Source organism: Bactrocera tryoni, chromosome 4 (genome assembly GCF_016617805.1).
Source record: "Bactrocera tryoni isolate S06 chromosome 4, CSIRO_BtryS06_freeze2, whole genome shotgun sequence".
Lineage (NCBI taxonomy): Eukaryota > Metazoa > Arthropoda > Insecta > Diptera > Tephritidae > Bactrocera > Bactrocera tryoni.
In genome coordinates, this window is record NC_052502.1 from 31,127,218 (window position 1) to 31,143,237 (window position 16,020).

At 34.6% G+C, this 16,020-nt stretch overlaps 1 protein-coding gene and 1 long non-coding RNA gene across 2 annotated transcripts in view; one reads left to right on the top strand and one right to left on the bottom strand.

Moving 5' to 3' along the window:
* The window catches only part of LOC120773779 (protein ANTAGONIST OF LIKE HETEROCHROMATIN PROTEIN 1-like), a 33,705-nt gene extending 20,367 nt beyond the window's left edge, over nucleotides 1-13,338 (top strand). The window contains exons 2-3 of the mRNA XM_040102868.1: nucleotides 12,515-12,701; nucleotides 12,760-13,338. Coding sequence (XP_039958802.1) covers nucleotides 12,515-12,701; nucleotides 12,760-13,338 — 766 coding nt within the window. The remainder of the gene's footprint in view (nucleotides 1-12,514; nucleotides 12,702-12,759) is intronic.
* A 1,832-nt stretch (nucleotides 13,339-15,170) lies between these two features.
* Nucleotides 15,171-15,692, bottom strand: LOC120773377. Its single transcript, XR_005705153.1, has 2 exons — nucleotides 15,535-15,692; nucleotides 15,171-15,452 (listed from the first exon to the last, which is right to left on the bottom strand). It is a non-coding gene; the product is annotated as an uncharacterized LOC120773377 (long non-coding RNA).
* Between the last annotated feature and the right edge of the window lie 328 nt (nucleotides 15,693-16,020).

The window sequence follows — 16,020 nt, forward strand, 5'->3', positions numbered from 1 at the left end:
AATACGAATATAGACATTTCATGATAATCCCTGCAGGGAAATAGAATGGTAAGGAATTTAATGCCAAAAAAACTGAAAGATCGAAATCAAGTGTTTGAATGGAAAACTTTTTCATTTGACGAAATATCTTCGTCACATTTCGCATGGATTGCCACTATGCATTCTCCGAAAAAACTTTCAGATCGATTCACTTTAGCATGTAGCTGTCATACAAAGTGATCAATGAAAGTTCTTGTAAAGAATCTTTTGTATTTGTGAAGGATATTCTAGCTACGGCACAATCGAAATTAAATAAATAAGCTTAAGTAGTGATGATACAAAGTTGCGTAATGACCTCCTTCCCTTCAATAGAATTTGGGCCAACTCTGAAACATGTTCGGTGCCAAAGTTGTGAATTGAAGTTACTCCTCAGTTTAAAGTAGTAATTTAACCTTTAGTTGACAAATTCTTAAGAAAATGGTCACCCTTGATCAAGTCTTTTGGATAGAACTCTCGAGTGTGAGGTTAGTTAAAACTAAGCCTTGAAGTTATTCCAGAGAGAGTGATCGTCCTTGATCAAGTTCTTTGAACAGTAAAACAAATCTCCGGAAAGAAGAGTTATCTAATCTAATATCATGTCTCGATAATTACCTTCTTAAAAATATGTATGCAAAGTAGGTTGGGAATGAAAAATACCCAAACAATACGATCTCTCTGGATCTGGATCTAGATCTTAAAGGGTTTCATGGGTTTCCTTGGGTAAAAACAGTAATTTCACACCATTTTTTTTTTTTTATTTAAAAAAATTAAATCTTTTATTTGGATTTTTTATTGTTACAAACATACACTAAAACAGCCAACAACGTAAACCGGTAGCCCAAATCAGCTGATTCGACCTATCTTATGAGAGCGCAATGCAAATGATTAGCCAACACCGCTTCTACCGCCCGTTTTACCATACCGTACAATACCGTAGAATTTCCCACGATTGCTCTCTCACAACGCAGGGTTGCCAGTCTCGTAATTATAAAAATTGTCTTCAAAATGTTTGAAATTTTCTTAAACTAACTCAAAATCAGAGTCTAATGCTATTTTTTATAAATATATTAATTATATTTAATAGTTTGATTTCAATTTTGATGTTTTGTATAAAACTATATATGCGTCTACTTTGGCAGGACCTTACAGAATCTCCTAAAGTGAGTTAACCGTGTTTTAGTTACGACCTTAACTTAGAACTTGAACGAAGGAAAAAAAACTGAAAATTAGAATTTCGGAATACTTTAAAAAAAAAAATGAAAAACATCAGTGAAAATTTCGCGGTATTTTTTTTCAAATAGTTGTAGCATACAAGTTTCTAAGGCTGTTATATCTCAGAAACTATTGCTCGGATCAACTTGAGGATAATATTCTAGAGATGTCGTAAAATTTAACAAAACAAAAAAAAATCGATTTTACCGTAAACACATGTAACCCCTTAAAATAGTCTGAGCTGTCTGATCTCGCTCTAAAAACTAGAAATCTTAATTCTAGTTTGAGATTCACATAACTCAAAAATGTCTATATCAGCTTTAGAAAGTGTTCCGTGAAATAGTCGATACATGTTCCTCTACATATACATTACTCTAGAATATATGAATTTGATTTAGATGTATGTTTTCATAACCCTAAGTGTTTTACAATCAGTTTTTAAGAGATGTGTAACCAGAATAAAAGTATAGGGGTTTCGAAAAAAACAAAATGTTTCGATAAATAATGGTATTAAAAATAATTACTTAAATAGAACATGTATGTATATGCAAGTTTACTATAATTTTTGGAACATCAAAACTATACTTCATTTGCTCTTCTCAGTATGAAATACTGTCCTCTATCTACTTTCCTGAAATTTATATCGAATATTAATGTCTTTTTTGCGTCGAGTCAATAACATTTTCATAATATCACCAGTCTATTCTTTTGAAAACTGCAGTGCTGCCAAAATTTATTTGAAATTGTCCCTGTGAATGGAATACCTAGATATAGTTACCATAGGTTCTACTACTGGCTTGTGTAGAGTACTTATATATTTGATGTTTTATTTCGATTCACTAGAGGACTTACTTCAGAATTGTTCGCTCAGTCACTTAGTTCCACTTGTTGCCAAGAGTTATTCTGTGTTAAATTTTATTTATAAATTGTTTGTCTTAATTCCCAGCAGGGATTCCTTAACTGCATAAAATTCAAACATACTATACATACATATGTATATGCCTCATAGACGTCAACTCACTTACACTTCGTGAAGTTATGACATCATGGCATACAATCAGACACATCTGATACACTATGCTACTCTCGTATCAACCTACTTATGCAAATTGTATTTGCTCAGCTGTAAGACGTAAGCAACACAAGACGCATAAGTGACAATCAGCATAACGATTTCACTGAGATTTAAATGGGCGCATTGAGCATACGCTGCGATTTGTCATTTTGTCATGGCAACAACAACAATTGTGGTGTGATGCGCCAAACTGGCAGCAGTAAACATAAAAAACAGTTAGACAACCAACAATTACTTGCAACATGTCGGGCGACTGCTGCTATATACACGTGTCAATATGTATATGTGTTTGAACATATACAAGTTGTTGCTGTTGTTGTGTGCGGGTGCATTCGCCTGCTTGATTGCTGACTTCTCGCTGCGCTCATTTGCTTTGATGTGCAATTCTCAAAACTAATCTGTAATTTCCGTTTCCTATCGCATTCACCACATGTGCTTGTGCATGCACACAGGAATAGCAGCAGCAGCAGCAGCAAGTGGAAAATGTCGATGTCAGCAGCAACCCTGGCAATAAAGATAACAGTGCTAAAAGCAAACCACAACAAGAAAAGCACACTAGTAAGCTACAATGACTGTGACAGTGTTTCGCTTATTGCAGAATTTCGACGGTGGCAACATACATACATATTTACAGTTAAACACAAATGTCTTATATGCAGCGGCAACATATGTTCCGTAATTGTTGTTTGTGTAGCTGTATTCCAGTCGCAAGCACAATGTTAACGGTAGACAGCAAAACAATAATAACAATTCTCACTCGCACAAAGGAGCTCACACAAACATTGTTATGTGCATATTTTAAAGGGAATTCTCGGCAACCGTACAATCAGTGGCTGACACAAAGCCGGAAAGCTCACAGACTTGTTAAGAGTGACTGCGTTAAGTAAGCGACGATTACTGGTAGCGTTGACTTAAACTATCTTACGCTTCTGTAAATTACAATTTTTCAATGTCTTCTTATGATTCTTCACTTTTATAGTCTGTGCCGCAGTTCTTCTTCTTTTTTGTTTTTGAAGAGTATAGGCGAGCGCATATAGTGCACAAGTACTACTTTGAGTTGTAGAGTTTTAGCAAGTAAGTTGAAATCAAGACTAAGTTTTTTCTACAACGGATTATCTCTTAGAAGACTCCTTGATAATATTTATGACACTAAAAATTTCAAATAAAACAAGCGAGCACGCTGAAAATTTTTTAGATCCTTTATTCATTAGCTTCAATTGAAAATTAGATTCAGTCGCACTGATGTAGATAGGTGCCATATTGTATTGCTTTAGACTTCTTCCGAAATTTACACAGGGGTTTCAGACTACAAATATATTCCATTTTATAAGGTAATCTGTTGAGCCTTTATATAGGAAACAAGATCTTATTCGTGATTTTGCTATAACCCTTCCGTTAATTCGGTTCTCTAGTACCTTGCTAATGGTTGTTGGATTCAATAAGTAACTAGGTTGTGTTCGAGTGATCTCTTAATAGCAGTTCTGACATCGACAAGATCTTTGAAGTAAAAACATCCATGTGGGAATTATACCCACGCACTTACGTAGGAGTTTTTTCCTTTATTTAAATAAAGTTCACGTTTGTAATTTGCCACCGTTCCGCACGTTGGAATACAAAAGCTTTATTTTATAATACGAATAAATTTTACAAAAACGATTCACGATTACTTTACAAAGTTTTAAAAGAGAAAAAGAAGTTGGTAGTTGAGTCTTTTAAAAAGAATTACACAGATAGATTCGTCACATGCGCACGGCTACGTGTTTACTCGACAAGTGTTGTTTGTTGTTCGAAACTTGCAAAGAAAAGCTTTACGCGAAAAAGGGTTTCAGCGTTGCTCAACCCCACATCCATGGTAATATAAATTCCCCCAGTGGGCAGGGGGTAGAATTTACCTGCGCTAAGGTATAAGAGGCGACGAAATTCAATATGCATTATGTATGTTTATTACTTGTCTGTTGGCTCGCCTCGGATTTTCAGCGTAGTCTTGTCCTATAATACTCAGCTTGAACTGATATTATAGAATTTGAATGAGACAGTTGAAGTTCAAGCGCCAAATCGTCATTAAGTTTGATGGGATATAGTAGCTACAAAGTCTGACAGGAGACGTGAATCTGCTACCACGGGGAGCAATTAGCCGTTGGAGTTCGCACCAATCTGCTCATTGGGTTTGACCCTTTGGTGAGATTCATGGTGGCTGTGGTTTAAAGGTGACTTAAAGTAGAATTAAAAATTCAGTTCCGCGGCCGGGAGCCAGATCCACAGCACGGCAGATGTTGCAGGTCGGCCTCGAACCCGACCAAAGTGGAAAAGCTGTCCCTTCCACCTGACCAATGCATTGCTTTAATCTAGGATGCCGGCCTTGGTTAGGTAGCTGTTCACTAGAAGGGCGGTATGAGGTGGGGGCGTTTTCGTGGTGTAACTTCAAATCGGCTGCGATGTCTTGTCAGACTCGAATGACCCTTTGTTTGAGTCTCTTGAGGACTTGCACGTAAAACGTGGCGTTGACGGTTTGTCCGGGAGGAACAAATTTATGGTGGACGATGCCTTTGACAGATTCACTTTGGAATTGCTCATTCATTAGCGACCTCTTCCCGGCCCTCCAAAAAGGCCTGGTGCCACCGCAACACACCACTTCTTACTAAAACAACATTTGGGTAAGATTGCTTGATCATATCAAACGCCTCTGTCGCAGATTTACCGAGTTTTATCTCTACCTCTGCTGTAACGAACGCTACATTTTCGGCTTGCACCACTTACAGAAACACGTCGCGCGAGAATGTTTGTCCTGACTTCCCATGTGTTCGGAAACAACTGACCAGCCGCTCGTTCGTTAGCTAAGAACGCCCTCTACCGAATCCAGTCGGTACGGGCACGCTCCGAACTACAGTCGCGGTGAAAGAAAACCAGTCCAATTACTTTTCGGACAAACCCTGTACTGTTATAAATTTGAAGTTTTTATTAACACATATTGGAAGACATATGTATGAAAAAATGCTGTTTCGAGTAAAACGCGTTCAAAGATAAACCGATGAAGTCGATTTAATTGTTTGAACTGAGCGGCTACACTCTAGAAGGCTTTACTTTAAAAAATGTTTGAGAAATCAAAATAAAATTTTAGTACGTTAATTTTAAAGGTGTAAAGCATCGAAATAAGAAGAAGAGGTGCACTAGGTGTAACACTTAATGCCCAAACAGCCCCAAGATGAAAACTGTATAGTAAAACTATCAAGTACTACATGCTAAGTAGTTTACTGTTGAAATGAGACTCCATCAACATATTTGAAACCACCATACAAATTAGTAAAAACAAAATTTAACCTTAAGTTAAACAATTCTAATTACATTATTTTTGACCCTTTGCTCAAATGGAAGATTATTATTCTGTTCATATTTTAAAATTTCATATTTTCATCTTTGAGATCTTTTGATAAAGCTTCATACATGTTCCTATTTTTAATCAAGATATCTCTGTACATATTGCCTTTACATTCATATTTCGCTTCAACTATTTCATCACCATTGCCCTTAGAGAATAATTCCCTTTGTAGTTTTGTTATTACGTGCATTACACAAGCAACAAGTATTTGCATAACAGCGACTCTTACGTATGGTACATATCTCAAATTCAATACATAGCTAGCTGGTCTATCAGTCTCCTTTGTAGATATTCAAGGACATTTCGGTAATATAAACAAGAATTTGAGGAAATAAAGAGAATCGTACACACAGATGCATTTGCATATAGGAAATTAATTTCCTTTGAGTGCGAAGAAATATTAAATGCTTTGGTATTAACATCTTCTTCTTGGTATTGGGTTGGTATTAACAGCTTATTAAAATATCACTATTTTGTGTCTCTGTAGGTTTAATATATTTTATCAGCAAATAAAAGGAAAATAAATAAAAGCAAAGAACACAAGTAGATTGAAGGAATTTAACTGAATAATAAAATTTAATAATCTTCTGCAATAAAAAATGCTTACAAGTCCAGCGCAAATCAATGAAACAGTTTGCTTTTTTATCAATTCTAAAAAATGTTTATTCTACGGAAACTTTTACTAAAACTCATAATTTAAAGAATCATCAAACTAACGTGTTTTTGAAAATTTGGTTAAATGAATATTGGAATATAATTGTGTGTGGGAAACTCTAGTAATCAAACGAATGTAAGCTACTTTACTTTTACTTTTTTTATTTTTTAGTTTAAGTAATTTCTGTTGGCTTGTTCTTTCTCCATATATAAGTCGATGAGAATTTATCATTAAACCCAGCGAGTTATAGAAATACTGAAACTAGTTTTATTTAGTACAATTTTTAAAAATCTTATTTTGTTGCTCAGTCCTTTTGCTGAGCTTGAATTAGACTTATATGTCTAAATCGATGTCGTTCATCAATGATTTTGATTTTAACCCTCTTGTTGATACCTTAGAAATAATTTTCAGCCTTAAGGGATTTCCTCGTTTAAAAACAGCCTTTTTTTCTCCTATAAAATAGTAAATATTTTATTAAAATTTGTATATATGTTATAAACATACACTTTTAACGAAGAAATTCTGAAATTTATGGAAAAAAATATTTTAAACTTGGCCATTGCGACGCCATTTCCAGTGAGGCCTCGGAAAAAAGATGCGCCCGCGTTGGCAGGGATCATTTAAAGTTAATAAAAAAAAACAAGTAGGTAAAGCCTTAACTTAGAACTTGGACGAAGGAAAAAAATTCTAAAAATTTGGATTTTTGGCAGACATTTTTACAAAGAAATTAAAATTTTTGTGAAAATTTCTCAACATTTTTTTTTAAAGTTGTAATCGAAAAAATCCTTTGTCCAAGACCTGTGTTAAATTTCATGAAGATCGACAAACGAGTTTAAAGACGTCGCACTTAGGCTAGCTAGCCTCGAGCGCACAAGTTCTCAAGGCTGTATCTCCAAAACTATTACTTGGATCCAATTGAAAATTTTGGACAATATTCTAGAGGTGTTGCAGAATTTAACAAGGCAATAAAAAAATGGATTTTTAGAAACCCGTAAACTCATGTAACTTCTTAAGTTTTAGAGAGAGAGAGCAAAGAACTTTTGCTAAACATATTTTGTCCCTTTTCAACGCACTTCTAAAATGATTCAAAAACTTAAAGAAATATTGGAAGATGCTCGACTAAGAACAGAATACTTTATAAAGAAGGTTGCGTTATCAAATTGCTTAGATAATTTTCCACTTTCTTATTCAATCACATATCAATCACTGAAATAAAAAAATTGTTTGCGAAAAACCACCTTAAGCCATAAAGAAGTCGAGCCCAGAGCTTAATTTCAATAACCATTAGATTCACTTAATTGTCAAAGAAAACGATAAAAAATTATTAACGCTCGTGGGATACAAAGCCAGGAAACTATCGTAGCTCTTCTGTTCACGTAGTCAGTATTCACATCCGTACATAAGATGTATTTTTCCGTAGTTGTATCAAGAGTTTGTACGATGTAAGTTTAAATAAGCAATATAATTTCCGTCTTTTCCTTCTTCATATTTAATAAAGTGGCGAGAAACTGCACAAAACAGAAAAAGAAGGTTCGTTCGTATGCACGAAAGCTCTTTATGGGCTCACTATTGACGAATAATTTCCTTGTCGCCTATAAACGCGAATGTTTGTAAATATTAGGGTGTTCTTAATTTGCCAGTTTAAATATTTATATATTTTGCTTATAGTATTAGTTCTACAACTTTGCTTCCGATGTTTTTTTTGTAAATTTAAGGCTTTATTGTATAAAAACGGTTGCAAAAATGTTATTCAAAATATTGGCCAGTTACAATGCGATGTAAAAATACCTTTCGGTTGTGCCTTTGAAGCAGCTGTTCACATGCAAAGAAGCGCCGTTCGACATCTCTTGGTTTCAAGTCGTAAGGAACCCAGTTTCCTTGTTTCTGAATCATCCCCATTGCTCTGAGGCGTTTTGATATGGCTTGCTGTGTCACTTGCAACGATTCGGCCAATTCCAATTCAGCATCCTCGAAAATCTTCTCTCTTCCATCACCATGCCGGTCTTCGACTTCATAATCAGCATTTTTAAAACGTTGAAACCATTCGCGACACGTTCTTTCACTTAGGGCAGCCTCACGGTACGTATCCGAAAGCATGCGATGAGCCTCAGCCGCACTTTTCTTGGAATTAATCTTTTCTTTATTAAAATTTAAAATTTCCCGCAAATGTCGAGAATTCGGCTCAAAAAGTGACATTTTCAGTTGAGAATAAATTTTGGACGCAAACAGATCTCTGCAAATATTTTGTTGGGTTAGTGTTGACACAAATGTCCAAGATCGATAAATAGTAAAACGATTTAATCGACCAGTGCTTGACCCTAGAGACTATTGGAAAACGGCGGAAGCAAAGTTGTTGACCTAATATCATAACAAAAACAAGGTATCCAATGATTTCAAATAATGCAAAGCTTCAGATTTGGTCAACAAATTTAAAACCAAAAAATTTATATTTTCATTAAAATTAAAATAAATATTTAAGAAACACCCTAATACATATAAAAAATACCCTCCGCTGTGTGAATATTGCTTTGAAATGGTGTGCGATCCTTTAATTAAATCTGTCAACAGCTATGTACAATACGCCGGCATTTAATATACAGAAAACGAAAATGGAGGGAAAAAGCGAGAAAAACATATAAAAGCTTTAAAAATTAACAAAAAGGTGTCGTAAACTTTTTTAAGCGGAAATTTTTTGATTTCACCCTCACTGGAGTACTTTTCACCCTCGCCCCATTTTATGGCGACCTTCAGTATTCGTGCTCTGCCGCTGTTCATTTGAGCGCTCGTGTTCGACTGACCAAGCAAACGGCATTTCCATTGTTGTTGTGTCCACTTTATTGCCTGCTTTTAGGCGGACAATACGCAATTTAACGCTGACATGTTAATCAATGTTGTCATTGAGCGTCCTGCTGATATTTTCCAGGAAACATATACATATACATGTCACATATTTATGTATGTGTGTGTTTATGAGTGTGTTGTGTGACTGCTGTGTGGCTAGTTGAATGAAATGGTAATTTTATGGCTCTCACAAAGGAGCTTTTCACCTTCACAACTTTAATTTGGTCACTTTCCTATATGTATGTGTTGGTGTTTACGAAAATAAATATTGCAAATATGCTTTTGATTAAATTTGTTACTTGTTAACACATATACACAAACATTTTATTGTTTTTGCATTTTATTGAAGAAGTATTTTTCATTGTCCTCAGGATTAGTTATATTTGTCGATTTTATTTCAATTTTATTTCCATTTACCAAAGCGACAATTATTTATTGGTATTACTTTCACATACAGGCAATAAATTATTTATGACAAATCCAGTGAAGATTCATTTGACCTTCATGGCGTACAATTGCATTCATTTATATTTATCAGGAAATTGCATCGCTTCTTGTGAAATATTACTTCAATTATTCTGTCTAAATTGAAATTTTCTCCACCAAAGCAAATTTTTTTATAAGTCCTCATGCACAAATGAATATATTGTCTACTGCTGTCTATAATTATAACATTTATTCATGATGAGGAAAAATATATTTAAGTAAATTTATAGAATAAATGTAGGTAAATTTGTGACTCATGGCCATGTAAAAACTGTTAAAGGTTTTGTAGTCTTTGTAGTCGATTGGATCAGATCGGCCTTATGAAAGTATTTCCAATTTCCGCTTTACCGAATTAGAAATGGTTTGAAATATTCTACTTACATATTTTAGTTATAATTTATATATTTAAATATAGTTAAATATGTAAGCCCAATTTTTCACTTTTTATATTGATCACACTAATTCTTCGCCTCTTTGATCAAAGTAAGCATATTCCGTATACAATACGATGTCTTATATCTCCTTACTTGAAATTTTGCTGTGAATGAATTTTTCGCCCTTGCAATGCAAACAAGCTGCTAAATTTCAATTATAACCATACAAGAATTACATTTCTCATACATCTAATTCTCGTTTCAATCACACTAGTCTCCTATAAATTCTGTATTGCTCATACGACATGGTGTACTATATGAACACATTACATTTGATACATAACTTTGCTACTACATTTGTTGTGAAGAAGCCTTAATTTTGTTTCTATTTTTTTGGCATGACATCTGTCAAACATACTCAATAACCTTACAGTCATTGAACAAACAAAATCATCATTTTTTAATTGTGTTGAAAATGTCAAATTTTGTACCGAAAAAATTTGCAGAAGGCATTATTTTTTTGTTGCCAATTGAGAAAAATTGCCGCAGAGTCGCAACGAATGCGTATCAAGGCTTAAGGCGATCATGCTTTATCAGAGACAACATGCAAAAGATAGTTTCAACGGAAAGTAGAAGACCACCAAAAAATTTTGACGGCACCGAACTTCTTTTGCTGATATTTTGAGTCAAAAGCAAATGATGGCTGCCATCATTAAATGTTGCACAACAAACAATTTCAAACCATTTGACAGCTATGGGAAAGATCCAAAAGTGTGGAAAATGGATGCCACATGAATGGAATGAAAGACAAATGGAAAACCGAAAAAACACTTGTACGAATGTAAATAAGTTTTACAAGAATTTTCACTGGCGATGAAAAATGGATTTATTTCAACATTCTTCAATGGACAACAACCTATGAGGTTAATCCATCGACTGCAAAAACAGATCGATTCAGGAAGCGGGCAATGCTCTGAGTTTGTTGGGATTAGTTTCTAAGACCTGGTGAAATTGTTAATACTAATCGGTACAGACAGTGATCAATTTTAGACATGCATTGTTCGAAAAACGACCAGAATGGGCCAGAAGAGACGGCAAAGTAATTTTATCACCTGCATACAAAGTAAAATTGATTCAGGATATAATCAAAATACTTGGCTGGGAGCTGCTACTCCACCCGCCGTATTCACCAGACTTGGCGCCTTCAGGTTATCATTTTTCGGGATGGATGTGATACGCATTGGTTGAGCAGCACTTCGATGCCTAAGCAGAAGTCGCAAATTGGGTGTCGGATTGGTTTAATTCAAAAAATAAAAATAAAATATTAGCTTAGTATCCACAAATTGCCAGAAAGGTGGTCAAAATGTGTAAAAAGCAATGGTCAACTTTGAATATTTTTTTACTTTCCCATTCATAATTAAGTAGTATTTCATTTTCACAAAAATTTCATACCAGTACACCGGTAACATCGTATAAATTTTAAAGAAATAATGGAAAAAATCAACCAGACCCTTTTTGTAGAGCAATACTTCAGAAAAGAAAATGCATCAAAATATCCGGTTTTGAGAGTTGTAGGGATTTGCTTTGAATATAATAAAAAAATGCAGAAGAATTGCATAAAAAAAATGCAAAAAATCCCATAAATTCAACATAAAATTAGGGACGATTTGAATTTAGAATAAAAAGCTTGTTCCAATAGATCATATTTTAGGGCCAAAACTAAAACTGCAAAAAAAGTTAACTTAGGAAACTCTAATATATTGTCTAACCTTTTCAATTCTTCCAAAAAAAATTCATTAACAACAAGATATTTTATTTTATGAAGTAATAAAACAAAATGAAAAATTATGCTTTACGATTTAAGGTTGAAAATCACATCGAAGAACTTTTGAACGAGTCGACTTAAGCTGAGATCACACGATTGGTCAAATGTACCGATTTTTGACAAAATTTTTCTGTACAAATTTGTACAAAATAAATTTTGTGTACCGATACAATTTTCAGTGTTCACACGATTGGCGTACTTGAGCCAGAATTTTTCTGTACTGATTTATACACTTCAATAATATGACAAATATTTGTGCAAACCTGTCACATGGTTGGGCTTGTCATCTTAAATAAAGTAGATAGCTGATAAGCTTTGAATACATAATTACATATATTTGAACGTAATTTTATAATTTTTAAATATAATGATTTCTTCATCAAGAAAAGAGAAAATAGTGGCAATTATGTGTATTTGTGTACACTTAATTAATAAAAAGAAACAAATAAAAGAAAAACCGAAATTGAAGAAGCGAAGTGTTTGGGTGCTAGATTGGCTTCAGAGGAGAAATACTGACGGGGCGTATGCAAAAACTCTGCGCTAGTTTCGTGAAGTGAATAATCAAAAATATTTGTTTAAAAATTATCTTCGCATGAACGAAGCCACTTTTAATTATATTCTTGAATTAGTCTCCCCAAACATAAAAAAAAAGTGACACCAATATGCGCAAAACAATACCAGCAAATGAACGTTTGGCGGTTACACTTCGCTTCCTTGCCTCTGGAGACAGCTTCAAAAGTTTATCTGTTGACTTTCGCATTGCGCCGAATACCATATCTATATTTGTGCCGGAGGTTTGCGATGCAATTTACAAAGCTTTGAAAAATGAATATTTACAGGTAGCTATACATAATGACATCAAAAATATAAATTAATGTCACATTACATATTTGCAAGGTTCCAAATAACGAACAGATGTGGATTGACATTGCCCAAAAATTTAGTGATAAATGGAATTTTCCCCATTGTATAGGCGCAGTTGACGGGAAACACATTGTGATGAAGGCTCCGCCGCGGTCTGGAAGTACCTTTTATAATTATAAAGGTACTAATAGTATTGTACTTATGGCTATTGCGGATGCGGACTACCGATTTATATATATTGATGTCGGGTGCAATGGCAGAGTTTCGGACGGCGGCGTTTTTGGAAAGTCCACATTTCAGAAAGCTTTGGACAATAACACACTGAGATTGCCTTTACCACAACCATTGCTAAATCGTGACCGTGATTGTCCATACTTGTTAGTGGCGGATGATGCATTCCGCATGCAAAAGCACATTTTAAAACCATACCCTGGTAAAAATTTAACTGCCGGTCAACGCATATTCAATTACCGATTGTCACGTGCTAGGCGCGTTGTCGAAAATGCATTTGACATTATGGCAAAGCGGTTTCAAATTTTATATCGACCAATTCAACTGAATGAGCATAAAACGACCCAAATAACACTGGCCTCCAAAATTGCTGTGCCTTGACGCATAATTTTTTAATAAAAACAAGTAAGGAAGGTTTAGGGGCTAAGTTCGGGTGTCACCGAACATTTTATACTCTCGCATGATTAAGTGATAATCGAGATTTAATTATACGTCATTTATATATTTTTCAAATACCGTATTTTTGTAAAGTTTTATTCCGCTATCATCATTGGTTCCTAATGTATATATTATACAGAGAAGGCATCAGATGGAATTCGAAATAGCGTTATATTGGAATCAGGCGTGGTTGTGAACCGATTTCACCCATATTTCGTACATGTCATCAGGGTGTTAAGAAAATATTATATACCGAATTTCATTGAAATCGGTGAAGTAGTTCCTGAGATATGGTTTTTGGTCCATAAGTGGGCGAGGCCACGCCCATTTTCAATTTTTAAAAAGCCTGGGTGCAGCTTTTCTTCTGCCATTTCTTCCGTAAAATTTAGTGTTTCGTGACGTTTTTGTTAGTCGGTTAACGGACTTTTAGTGATTTTCAACATAACCTTTGTATGGGAGGTGGGCGTGGTTATTATCCGATTTCTTCCATTTTTGAACTGTATATAGAGATGCCTGAAGAAAACGACTCTGTAAGAGTATGGTTGACATAGCTATAGTAGTTTCTGAGATATGTACAAAAACTTAGTAGGGGCGGGGCCACGCCCACTTTTCAAAAAAAAACTACGTCCAAATATGCCCTCCCTAATGCGATCCTTTGTGCCAAATTTCACTTTAATATGTTTATTTATGGCTTAGTTATGACACTTTATAGGTTTTCGGTTTCCGCCATTTTGTGCGCGTGGAAGTTGGCCGATTTTGCCCATCTTCGAACTTAACCTTCTTATGGAGCCAAGGAATACGTGTACCAAGTTTCATCAAGATATCTCAATTTTTACTCAAGTTACAGCTTGCACGGACGGACGGACAGACGGACGGACAGACGGACGGACAGACAGACATCCGGATTTCAACTCTACTCGTCACCCTGATCACTTTGGTATATATAACCCTATATCTGACTCTTTTAGTTTTAGGACTTACAAACAACCGTTATGTGAACAAAACTATAATACTCTCCTTAGCAACTTTGTTGCGAGAGTATAAAAATGCCAGTTATTTGGAAGGTTTAACTACAGATAGGAATGATCAACAAGACAATTCAGTTCATGAGCAACAAGGAGCAGAGGAACGTCCAACGACATACATAACCAATGAAGCCAAAGAAATTCGTGAGGAGTTTGAACAATATTTTATGACAGCCGCTGGAGAAATACCATTTCAATATAGATGTTTATGTTAAATAAAATTAATGATTTAAATATGTCTGTAACTTTATTAATATAGAAGAAAAAACAATTCAATGAAATATCAATCATCATTTAATTCTGAAAGCGCATCTGATAGTGCACTTCATAATATTAATTTCAAGTTTTTTTGCTGCTTTCTCATTTTTTGCATTCATTTCACGCATTTGCGACGCTATGTACATGCCGAAGGAATACCACTTGTCTTCTTTTTCTGCATACAACAAATCTGTTGCGCGTTTTAAAATATCTTCTGGCGAATTGGTTGCTGTATCAGCTGGCGATGATGTTGATGCGTTGGATTGCATGTTGATGGATTGAAAATGCGTGTTTGGTAAACTTTCACTATCAGGGCTTATATTTGAAACAGATGAAGTCGTTTTTTTTGTCGTGGTTATGATAAAACTGCATTGCAGTCCAAAATTGCCAATGAGGTTGTGAACTTGACGCACTCTGACCAGACTTTGCCTGTAATTTGTTTTTTGTATTATTGTACGCTGTTTTCACATTCGCCCACTTGGCTTTGCACTCATCAACGCTACGGCCATGACAGTTCGCTGCAACTTCTCTCCATGCGTTCTCTCTCTTCTGTCGGTTTTTATAGTCTGATGAAGAATATTCCCACAGACAAGGATGTTTTTCTATTATTTCTATTAAATTAAAAACATCTTCCGAGGACCATGCCGTCGTAACTTGAAAACGCTTTCTCTTTTTATCTGGCGTTGGTGTTGGTTCTGCAGACATATTGGATATATTTTCGCATATTGCTGTAGTCAAATTATCAAAGATTTCATCTTCATCTGTATCCATATTCTGAAAAATAAAAGAACAATATTAATATATAAAATGTAAATAAATAAATATATATAAACATATCATAAATATTTATACTCACCAATAGATGTAGTGACTTGTTTAATAACGGACAAATGGAATAAAGAGCAGTGGTGCATCAATTGTTTTTGCAGATATCAGTGCTGCCAAGTTTAAAAATTATTTATTATTATTAGTTTAATAATCATAGAGTTGCCAAACAGTAAATAATGAAATTCCAGCCAGGTGTAAAGTATTCAAAGGATAATAAAAATAAAAAAAAAAACATAATTTTGGCTTTATTTGAATTGATTGGTCACTGTGATTGGTCATGTAGTGGCAGATAAAATTATCGGTACATTTGTCCATTTTTTGTATTTACTTGATTTGCACAACACTTCACATGAATGGTACAACAGAGCCGTATTTTATCGGTCTATCTGCACAAAAATTTTGTTAATTTGCCTTATGCCAAATATTTTCTGGCTGTCACACGATCTGTACATATAAATGACAAAAAATTGGTACATTCGACCAATCGTGTGATTTCAGCTTTATTAAAAAATAA